The 12,096-nt window shown below is 44.1% G+C and overlaps 1 protein-coding gene across 5 annotated transcripts in view; it reads left to right on the plus strand.

Annotated features, from left to right (window-relative positions):
- The window catches only part of nrxn2b (neurexin 2b), a gene marked incomplete at both ends in the record, with an annotated part of 555,263 nt that overhangs the window by 223,415 nt on the left and 319,752 nt on the right, over positions 1 to 12,096 (plus strand). For all 5 annotated transcript variants that reach the window (XM_079184308.1, XM_079184309.1, XM_079184310.1 and 2 more), the window contains 3 exons: positions 1,231 to 1,392; positions 9,579 to 10,017; positions 11,179 to 11,562. In XM_079184308.1, the coding sequence (XP_079040434.1) occupies positions 1,231 to 1,392; positions 9,579 to 10,017; positions 11,179 to 11,562 (985 nt within the window). The remainder of the gene's footprint in view (positions 1 to 1,230; positions 1,393 to 9,578; positions 10,018 to 11,178; positions 11,563 to 12,096) is intronic.

The following is a 12,096-nucleotide window of genomic DNA, read 5'->3' on the forward strand; positions in this document are numbered from 1 at the left end:
TGTTAAATCAGAGACATGAGTACTTCACTTTCGCCCAGGCCAGCTCTATTAGGATGATTAGACAATAAATTGGTCACTTACTGCAAAAATCCCTCCCGAATCAAACAGCATTATTTGGCTAGATGTTTGTGTAGAGGCATAGCTGTGGCTGATAGCACATACAGCCATGATATAATACAATTAGACGGACATTTTCATCAAGTACTGCAATTTGCTCCTTTGTAATGAGTATAATGTAAAAAGCCAACAACTGGAAGAACTGAGTGGAGGGAACTCTCAGAGGTGCAGTCTAATTTTATATGAGCATAATGTCATGTTTCATTTTACCCACTCTTCAGGTATTCTTTGAACTGACAAGGATAGTGTTAAATTTCAAGCAGTTGCTTCACCTCAACTTGTAAGGTCTTGTGATACATCAGTGCAAGACTAGTTCCCACACATGCTGTTGTAATTTACAGTAAAACATATTCATATTCCAGTAAAACAAGCATGATAAGACTTCATTTGACAGACAACCAAGTACCATTTGAGCTAAAAAATAAATAAATCTCAATTATACAGAAAAGCCTGGAGGTTCCTATAAAATGTAGCCTTTATGCCGTTTGTTTTTTTATTTTTTGGGGGTTTTGATTTCACCCGGCACTTTCAGCTCTGTTAGCGATCAAACATTACAGAATGTGTAAACTTGCACAAAAGACGAGGCTTCAGGCTTCAGGCGCTTTAATAAAGGAAAGGGTTGTATTTCTGCTGGTAGGACCTCGAGTGAGGACTGGTTCAGCAAAGGAATATTGCAGAATATCTAATCGCAAGGAAAGGCCATTTGATATTTCAACAATAGTCTTACCTGTAGGATCATGCTGTTATACTGGTTGCTATATTGATTTTGATATATATTTAAGGTGCACTTAATCCAGAGTAGGATGCAGTTACTTTAACAATTACTCAATTAGATCAGGAGTCAGTGATTACACAGTGAGCACAGCGCTGATCCATTGGTTTTCTCTTAGCAACTGCACTCTAGAGTGAAAGCCCCCAGTCTGAGTGGCACCAAAAGCAACCAACCAAGCGCTACCATTTAGAGGACAACCCCACCTATCGTTGGTGTTTAATCCACTTTCTTCCTTGTTTTTCCTCTTTCTTCTAATTCCTCTCCACTCTCGGCATTCTTTGTTTCTACCTATCTCTCTCTCTATCTCTCGGCCTGTCTCTTTTGGGCCATGCCTATGCCAGGTGACCATCTCAGTGGATGGTATATTGACCACCACTGGTTACACCCAGGAGGATTACACCATGTTGGGTTCAGATGACTTCTTCTACATTGGAGGGAGCCCCAACACCGCGGACCTGCCCGGATCACCAGTCAGCAACAACTTCATGGGCTGCCTTAAAGATGTGAGTGGCTCTGTGTGATTGTGCAGTTTGTGACTGTAAATATATATACACACAGTATGTAGCTGATCAAACATGCAACCATGTGCACGCGTGGGCGTATTATGGGACTATGGGCTCTTGGGCACAGACAAACAAAATTCCCCACGACCATACTGACTATTTGTTTAGCCTCTTCTTGCTGTTGTTTTGTATCTATTTGTAGGCATTACACATCTCTTTGGGGTTGTGGGTCTCTTTGTGGTCATTTTGCATCTCTTTGTAGTTGTTTTGTGTCACAAAATTGTTTTGATCTTTTTCTAGTTATTTTTTTGTCTGTGGTTGGTTTTCCCCTTTTTTATTTTGTTTTGTGTCTCTTTGTAGTTGTTTTGTTTCTTTTTGAAGTCATGTTGCGCTTCTTTGTAGTTGCTCTGTGTCTCTTTGTAGTTGCTCTGTGTCTCTTTGTAGTTGTTTTGTTCCTTTTTGAGGTCATTCTGTTCCTCTTTGCAGTCATTTTGCGCGTCTTTGCTTTGTGTCTCTCTGTGTGATTGTTTTTTTCTCATTTTCATAGTCGCTGTGAGTCTCTTTGGTTCTCTTTGCAGCTATTTTTCCTCCCTTTGTGGTCTCTCTGTAGGCTTTTTGTGTCTCGTTATAGTCGTTTCTTTAGTGGTCATATTGAGTCTCTTCCTGGTGTACACGTCTCTCTTTGAGTGACATTTTGTAGGTGAAGGCCAATTCGGGCCCCTGGGCCTGTGCTCGGTAGGCCCGTTGAGTAATCAGTCCATGTGTACATACTCTCTTCTTTGTACTGTATCTATCCACCTCATGCTAGCGAGTTACTTGCTGTGGACATTTTCTTGACCCCACCAGCCAGCTGTGTGTGCGTAATCTCTTGTAGCTGTGTTTACATCAGTTAGTGGGCGTCTTGCAACTATTGGTACGATTTTTTTTGGTTCCAAACAAATTGCCAATGAAAAACAATAAATCATACAAACATCACAAAGTTGCATTGAGAACACACATGTTCTACTGTGCTAAAGTGTGTGTTGCCTCTGATACCTAAATCAGCAGTCTGTGCAGATATACAGTGACTCCCATATGTGAGAGTAGGAGGTGTCTGAAATCTCTTTCAAGTGTTTGGTTCCTTTCCTCCTAACCATACTGCAGACATAACACATCCACAGGCATTGCACACACCACAGTTGGATGCTAGAGAATCACAAACACAAAGTTTCAGATTTATAGCTGCATACACAGTTGTCAGTGATGGATATGTAGAGGACAGTTGCCTTATAAAAACTTTTCATCTTCAAGTTTGACCAAAAAAAAGACTTTTATTTTCACTAGGGCTTTAATTCACAGCTTAACAAGCTGTCAAGAGGACCAATCACAGCTTAAAGTATTATGCCCTTGTAAATGTAATGACTTGTATAGTGGCGACGCAACATGGTGCCATCGCATTTCCTCATAAAACCAGGCTGATTGAATAAGTAATTACTTTTGCCATCACTTTTAATGGATCGCACAGTAATCGCCCTATCTCTAACTTAATTATGCCTGTAGAATTACATTTTCATTATTTGGGTTGCTATCAGAAGGATCCCTAGTGGGTCTTAAACTTCCCAAGGCGTTTAACTATCCTCTCTCATCAAGAACAGGGCTGGATTTACAGTCAACGTACAGACAGAGCACAGGGGAAAACAGACTATGGCGAGAGTTAACAGCTACAAATAGAGCTGGTAGGGAATTGGCAATGTCCAAGTACTGGAAAAGTAGAGACAGAGCAGATGGTTGGAGAACAGATCATTTAAGACTGGGAGATCTCCCAATAAAAAGCTAAGCAAGAGTAGATGAAAAGAGGAAGAAATGGCAGGAAGTGGAGGAATGAATGAGGAAGTTGTTCTCTTTTTTAAGGTTAATATTAAGGGGGCATGTCTTTAAAGGGAAGACCCTTGTGTACCTATACAACTCATTTTCATTCAGATGTTTTGAGGTGAGAGGTCAAGGGCCCCCTTGTGAATATGCCCATGCCAGTTATTCCCTTTGCCATAATTCAGCCTAACTTTGGAGCATAATTCAGCCACTTTCATGACAAGCTAGCATGACAGGGTTGGTTCCAATACATTCATTAGCTTTTCTAGTTTTTTGTGACACCAACTCTAAAACTGAGCCTATACAGCCTCCTAAAGACAGTAACGTTTGGAGTCCCCAAGAAGTAAGGTGGTACAGTACGGGATGTGCGTAGCCGAGGTGGCCAACAGTCATATAGAGTAGGCTATGTATCCAACTTCTTCTCTTAAAGTAACAAATCTCAAAGACTCAATATATAATTTCTTTTGAATGATGTGTTCGGTTCGGAAAGATATACAATTTGATATACTGGTTGTTATTCCTGCTATATGTGTTTCATGGGCTCAACTCTTTAAGCTGTGGTCAAGCTCTAATAACTATATCAGCTCAACTGAGCCAGAAAGGTAACTACACAGAAAGGCACTGAGAAAACCCTCAACATGGGTAACTGAGAGTGCCAGTAAAGTAGTAGAGTAGAGCTGGAAATAAAGAGGAAAGTGAGGGGGGGTAGACAGCGGTGTGTTTCATCCTGTGCTAGTTCAGTGGCACAGCTCAGATTATCAGTGGTGTTATGGTCTGGGGCAAGGCTTTCATGCCGCCACCGTGGTCAAACGCCTTTGATACGCTTGGCCAGTACCCTCCAGGCAGCAGAAATCCAAAGGAAGAGCACAGCAGAAGAAGAGTAGAAAGGCACCAAAAGAGGCACTGAAGCCCTATGAAGTTTTTATTTGCTGTGTGCGTGTGCACATATGTGTGTGTTCAAAGTCACCCACATGCTATGATCATACACCGTAGGGTGTATGTGTGTGTTTTCTAGGCTCCCGGTCAGAGTGGCGGAGTGTGAAATCAGATTGCTCCTCAGCCCCTCGGTCCTGTTTCCACAGATTCCCCTCTTCTTCTCTGTGCCACCATCTGTCTCTCCACCCCAACCTCCGCCTCTCCATCTTTCTCCAAGACAGTGACCTTGCTATCGCCCGTTTCACACTCCTCCCTCTATCACACGGTCTCTCTCTCCTCTATCTTCCCACCTCTCTCATCACTTCTCTCCAGCTCTCATCCTCCTTTTCTCTGGGGCACTTTTGTGTAATTAAGTCCATGGTAGCGGTGTTGGCACGCCAGCTTTGCCATCCTGACGGCCAAATTAAAATTGATTTCTTCGACTGATTCCGTGCACTGGATGAATGCTCTGGCCCTCCTCCTTGCCCTGACACACACACACACACACACACACACACACACACACACACACTCACACTCTCTCTCCCTCCCTCCCTCCCAACTTCATATTGATGCTTTCTCTCTCTGTCTGCAGCTTCCACCCAGTCTCACCTTTGTGGTGCGATATCATCTTCAGGAGTCATCCATCGCCCCCCACTAACCCCCCACCTACAACACGTACACATTCGTTTGAGACTTTGTAGCTGGAAGGGTGGTGCAATGAATTCTGCCCTTTGCCCTTTTCTAGTTGTTTCTTTATCAACGCAATGTATAGTCATGCTGTAATTACATCACAAACTGTCAATAAATGTCACTAAAGACAATAAATATGTGACATATTTGTTAAATTGCAACCCTTACACAAACGGCTTACAACAATGTGTTATGTGTGCTCATCGGACATTCACAACCCCAAGTACAACAGGGAACAAATGGTTCTTTCTGGTCTGCTGACCTGCAGGTTGTTAGATTTGCGGAGTTTCTCAATGACAAAAACAAATCAATGGAGTAACCCCTGGGGAAGGCTTTGGCCCAGTCACAGTCCATGTCGAGGCCACACACATTCTGATTTCAGAAGGATCGCCATAGTTAATCCAACACACCCAGCAGCTCTGCTAGCCAAGTCAGTGAATCAGAGGAGAAGTGATCATCACTTTAAAAGAGGGAACAACACTGTTATTAACTCTGCTTCAAGTTCTTTTAAAGGCCTTTGACTGTGTTTCTTTTAACTAGTGGACCGAGCCGGCGAGCTTCTCTGCAGCGTCAGATGAGCTGTTCATATCTGCCCTCCCAATACGTAGCAGCACATATTGCAAATGTCTGTATGAAGCCAGAAACCCTGAAGGATTTGACGATATGAAAGAAAGGCATATGGTCTAGATGCTGAGTCAGCACATGCATTAATACAGAGTCTGCCCCCAGCTGAGCCCAAAGACACAGTTTATTTGATCCATCGTTCAGAGTGCGGCCCTTTACGCCTCACACACTTTGATGCTCCCATGCGTCGCTCCGTCCCTCTGGTACACTCATTTCCCTCTCATTTGTCATTATTCACTGCCTTCTTCTTCTATCCTTCCTTCCTTACTGCTGAACACCTCTCCCTTGTATTATTTTTTTCACCTTCTTTGGCGTTCTGCTGTTTGTTCGTTGTTGCCCCTGGCTACTCCTCTCCTTTTACATTTGTCTTCTTTTGCTAGAGAGAGGATGACTTATCATGAAACACTCACCGTGCTCGCGCTCACCCATTTGGGTATCTATAGTGTCTACCAACCCACAAACTGTGAAATAAGACAGCCCGGTCCGTTTGGTGTGAGCTGCTGAGGTCAGAAAACGTGTGATTCAACAAGCCTTTCAGATTTTACTCTCCTTACTATGTGACATACAGGCTCTTAGAATATACTCTTAGTATCCCAAGTACCTTACCCACGGCTTAAGAACTACATTTGCAAAGGTGCACCATTCTTTTTTTGTTTTCTCACATCCAAACAGAGCAGAATAGGCTTTTCCGGGAGGGGTGCTTAAAGAGAAAGGCGTTACAACGGTGCGGGTCAATACACAAAGCGTTATTCATGTCCTGTCCTTGTTGAATTAAAGATGCTAAACAACAAGCTGGATCCTGGCACACATGCTGCTTGGATCAAACCTAAGAACAAAGCTGGCAGTGTAAGAACAATTGCCCAGTGATAACAAACACGATTGCCATGTACGACTAATTCTGCTCCAGCTGAAGATCACATACGAACAACAGCCAATCAAAGCCGACGTTGCGGGAAGCTAATTCTGGCAGCCTGCCTTCATTTTGGCTTTGATTTGTGACATGATGGATTGCACAAAATCCCTCTGACATCAGAAGTCTTGACGTCAATGACATGCTTCATGCTGGCATGCAAATCTGTCATTGTGTTCGTGATGTCCCATCTCCAGTTTGAGCACATTCATGACTAAGAGACCAGATGTCAGCGAAATGCTTTGTCTGGTGTTGATTAGGATGATGAAAGACTTTTTGGGATGTCAAATGCAGCTATTGCTATGAGTTCATGTAAGTATGGCAGGCCCTAGTCCCTAATCAGCAATGTGTCTGCTACATTTAGCTGTCTTTTGTTCATAGTTGACCTTTTAGACTAGTACCAAGTAGTGAGGGTAATGCAGGAGTAAGGCACATCCAATCATGGCCAGCGTATAAGTATCATTGCAAATATAGTATATTGGTATTTATTTATATACATTTTACACAAGTGCTAGATGGTGCTAAGGAGAGGTCACAGCTGACATGAAGATTAATCCTCTAGGAAGAAAGAACACCACAGCAAATGTAATGGAAATCTGGCCATCATAAGTGCTGTCATTGAGCCAAATATTAAAAAAGGGAAGACTTTAACCAATTTCATTAGAAATCTTACTTAGGTGACACACACCAAATGTCATGTTAATTTGAATATTGATTTACAACATAAAAATGTATCAGAACCAAAGTGTATATGCACGTATTGACATCACCTTTCATCAATCCCACGGTTTGTAGGGTAAAATAGATAAAGAATATTCCTGTTTCATCTTGTTGTTGTTTCATCTTCATTTTAGCCTCCCAACACTAGCTTACACACGGGCTGGTATTGGGCCATATTGCGGATACTAACTGGCCTGGGAGTCATCTGGTGCAGCATGTTGCCAGCTTTATTTCCTGCCTCATCTGTTCCCCAGATGCTGTATGATCCGTTGTATAAATCAGCACACCAGGCTGCATTTTCTTTTTTTTTTGTAAAAACAGATTAGCATGGATTAACAAAAATAAATATCTCAAAATAGTTAAGCCCACTGCGCTTTTCTCTCTTTCACCTCTTTTTTTTTCTCTAACACCTTTAAACCAGGAGAGCTCACACTGTATTAGCTGCCAGTTTTCGCGTGATCATGGCTAATTACCAGGACTAATCTCCGCTAATGACGACATTATGAGGTGTACAGTGCATGTGGCAGCGTGGCCAAAGAAAGGGATAACCAAAGGAGGCTTAAATTCAGGAATAACCCAGCATATCTGCGTTCTTGCGGTTCATCCTGTGCCTGTGCATAGGTGTGCTGTTTGCCAGGGAGGACGAGAGAGAGAGAGAGCGCACATGCATGTAAAAAAAAAATAGGTAAGACTAGAGGGCATTTAAAAAAGAGATGCCGCGAAAGACGAAAGGGGAATGACAGCAGCAGTCTGGTGAAATTAGATAGTCAAAAACCAATACGGTGAACCGCATTGCACAAGACAAGCTTTTCAGTGGTGTGAATACAGAAACAGGCCAATGCAAACAGAGGCAAATGGTGACTTAATACACCGATAACTAGAAAGGTGCACTCAGTAGAGTACAGATCTCTGCCAAATGTGTCTGCAACGACCACTGCTGTAATGTGTGATTGAATGAATGCAACCCTACAATTAGCTAACCTCCCGTCTAGACACCAATGGGCTGTAAATGGTCGTGAAACACACCGCAGTCAGTCTGAAAAACAAGCGGCGATGTATGCAGGCAATCGACTCAAAGTCGTCGTATATGACATGTCGTACAATCTAGCTTCTCACCCAGCTGCTGTGCATCAATGTATTCTAGCAAGGTGGAGGAAATAATCAGTATTCTAACATCTAAATTATTCCTAATTTAAGCCTTAAAATGTAACCCTGACAAAAAAGAAGTGGGCACTTCTTGTTCACTGTTATCACAAGTGAACACAGGGAAAAACACGGTGGCACTAAAGGAGGTTCAGGTACAACACAATGAGCCGGTAGCTTTTGCGTGTCTTTGCTCTGTGACATTGCAATAGTAAACATCTGCTGCAGATCGAACCTGAGACTCCTTAACCTCGTAGCTGCACCAGAGAACAAAGACAGGGACAAAATAAACTCTCTACATACCTATTACCTGTCAGGGAGTATGTGTGGGTGTGTGAGGAAGCGTGAAGAGCCCTAAAATCAGGAGAGAATGCGCACACACACACACACACACACACACACACACACACGCACACCAACAAATGCAAAGGCCTCAGCTGCTTCACACTAGTACCTTGAGGACGGCCTCTCAAAACGCTGTCTACAGAGTGTTCAACAAATAAAAGGAGAACTGAGACAAAGACAAGGATAATTTACTTTGCCTTTAGCACTTAATCCATTATGAATGCACATAGTGAGGCACAGGCACACACTTTGAGCTGAAACAATAGAGCAGTATTTCATCAAAGGCTGTCGGAGACATTTACATTAGGGCCGTAAGCAACATTCACTTCTCCCTGCGTCTGACTTTCCCCTCGAGCCTTTTGAGGGGTTTTTTTCAATTCATTTTCCGGTGTGCTGACATTTCTGAGCTGTAGCTTTTGCTCAACAACCATCAGTTTATACGCGTTGTGGATTTGACCAAGAGTTTATACAGTGGTGATGATGCACTGAGCATGTTGTGCACCCACACAACCCAGACGTCATTGAAGTCAATGGAAGCCTTGGGCTCAGTGTTTAAAAATGTTCAAAGTGTGAGCATTGACACACTGAGCACTCGTGTGTTAACTAAATGTCTTGTTGAGGGGAGCGTTCGTCGTAAGGTAGAAAATCAGCTTCTGTACCAATGTTGGTTTCTCACTACAGTACTGATCAACAGAAAGTCATGCTTTTCATTCATGTCTTGATTCATCATTTCCCCATGCGGACACAATTTCCCAGCAGCCATTATAACTGACACTTGAAATGAATTTGGGCAATTAGGATGCATCTGCAGTGTCTCACCATTATGGGTGCAATGTTCTTCTCTGCTGCAGCTGCATTTTAGTCGAAAAGAAAGTCCATTTTACAATATTTATCCAGTTCTAGATGCAATGAATGAATCCCCAATCACACGTCAGCACCACTATTTCATACAGGATTATAACCCATCACTCTCCCCTCTGATCTCCAGGTGGTGTACAAGAACAACGACTTCAAGCTGGAGCTGTCTCGTCTGGCCATCGAGCGCGACCCCAAGATCACCCTGAATGGCGACTTGGTGTTCCGCTGTGAGGACGTGGCAGCCCTGGACCCTGTCACCTTTGAGACCCCCGAGTCCTACATCTCCCTGCCCAAGTGGAACACCAAGAAGACGGGATCTATCTCCTTCGACTTCCGCACTACGGAGCCCAGTGGGCTCCTGCTGTTCAGCCACGGCCGTCCTCAGGGTCCCAAAGAGCAGAAGCCCGGTAGGGAGCTGAAGACAGATTACTTTGCCATGGAGCTGCTGGAGGGGTACTTGTACCTGCTGATCGATATGGGCTCTGGAAAAACAAAGCTGAAGGCCAGCAACAAGAAGGTCAATGACGGGGAATGGTGCCATGTGGATTTCCAGAGGGAAGGGAGGAAAGGTGAGCGGTGCATTAAACTTGTTTAAACTCTGCTAGCTGATCCAGAATGTGACTGAAGTAGCAGCACGTCAGAAAATCATAAAGATCTGTTGGCTTTAGCAGAGTTGATACTTACACCATCAAGACAAAAGTGCTATTTTGACTGTGCAAACTGTGGTATTGAGTGGTATCATCAAACATCCTAAGTGTTATTTTCTCATATGTACAGTACACCAATGTGTAATCTGTTGCTAGCTCCATGCAAAACATGCTCCTTACAAAACATATGTGCACTTGGACTAAACTTGTACTCAACCTATATCTATTTTCTTAGTATTGTGTTCTTCAGGCAGCAGATTGGAAGAGTTCATTGGATTAGGACGACTCATTTTCCACAAAAAAAGAGTGCAAAACGGTCTAACAGCTCTCCAAACTAATCCACGCATGCTAAAACAAACGCTAAGAAATGGTTAGGCGTAGAATGAATAATATATGTAGTGGTATTAGTTGATGTGAGCTTATTTACCTGAAGAGAGACTTGTGTTCTGATGTCTCTGCCAGCAGGTGGGCACAAACAGGGACATCTGCGTGCTTGAGTGTCTGGTGTCTGATGAATGATCTGTAGGTGGGCAAGCACCTAGGACATTATATCTCCCCCTAATGGCGTCTTATAATGAGGAAGGGTGTGAATGAGTGTGTGCGTGTGCGTGTGCGCGCGAGCCTGCATGTGATCTCACCGCTGCTCCTGCTGTAATTGGCTTTTAATAGAAAATTAAGACGGAGTCGTTAATCACAGAAAGATAGAGGGCCTTTTGTCTCACCCACTCCCTGCTGCATTCTGCTTCCCTTCTCCTCCATTTAGCCTATTACAGACACATTAGACACACACACACACACACACACACACACACACACACACACACACACACACACACACACACACACACTCTCTATACTGTCATCTATTCTCCCTGTCTCTTGTATGTCCCTCTGTCTGTGCTTTATGTCCCTAAATGATCCACTTACTGCTCCTCCCACACTCACTCACATGCCCACTCACTCAGCCACTTGACCTCCCTCCCACTCTCCCACCTATCCAGACCTCACCCTTCTCCCATGTTTCATCATGTTTAATCACAACAATTTGAATACTCAATTGACAACTGTGTTTCTGCCTTCAAGGATCAATCTCCGTCAACAGCCGCAGCATGCCCTTCAGCTCCCCAGAGGGCAGTGAAATCCTGGACCTGGACAGCGACATGTACCTGGGCGGGCTGCCCGAGTCCAAGTCGGACCTCATCATGCCGCCGGAGGTTTGGACGGCGCTGCTCAACTACGGCTACGTGGGCTGCGTCCGCGACCTCTTCATCGACGGCAAGAGCCGCGATGTCCGCCGCCTGGCTGAGATCCAGAGCGCGTTCGGCGTCAGCAGCTTCTGCACCCGCGAGCTGCAGAAGAGGTGCAGCAGCGCCCCCTGTGGCAACGCAGGTCTATGCAAAGAGGGCTGGAACCGCTACATATGCGACTGCATCGGCACCGGATACCTGGGAGCCAACTGTGAGATAGGTAAGGAGGGGGATGTTGAAGGGGCTGGGTGTCTTTATGGGTGAAGAGACCAATACGTTGTTGGTCTAGAACTCATCATACATTCTAAAAAAAACATGAATTTTAATTCCTGTAAATTAAAAAAGAAATGTTTACCAATTTGCTGGCTTACAGATCCAAAACAAGACGGCAACCTTTCAGCAAAGATGAACTTCTCATAATCAAGCCATCAGATAGAACATGAACGTGAAACAATGCCATGCAAATTGATAATGTTACAATGTTTACAGTGCATGTTGTAAACGCATCCAATAAAGCAGAAGCGAGAGAAAACAAGTGTAGAATGAGCATTTAAACAATGTGCTGCCTTGTTTTTCACACAACCAAGCAGCTGCTGCATGGTGAGAGTAAGAACTCCACAGGGAGACATGTCTAAACCAAATGCCACCCGAGGCTGGGTGGCTTTTGGGCGCCCGCTGGCTGGGAGGGGTGGGGGGGGGGGGGGCTGAAGCACTCAGAGGCTGGCAACAGTGTGACAGAGCAGCCAGGCCTACC

This window comes from Pholis gunnellus, assembly GCF_910591455.1.
Source record: "Pholis gunnellus genome assembly, chromosome: 23".
Classification (NCBI taxonomy): domain Eukaryota; kingdom Metazoa; phylum Chordata; class Actinopteri; order Perciformes; family Pholidae; genus Pholis; species Pholis gunnellus.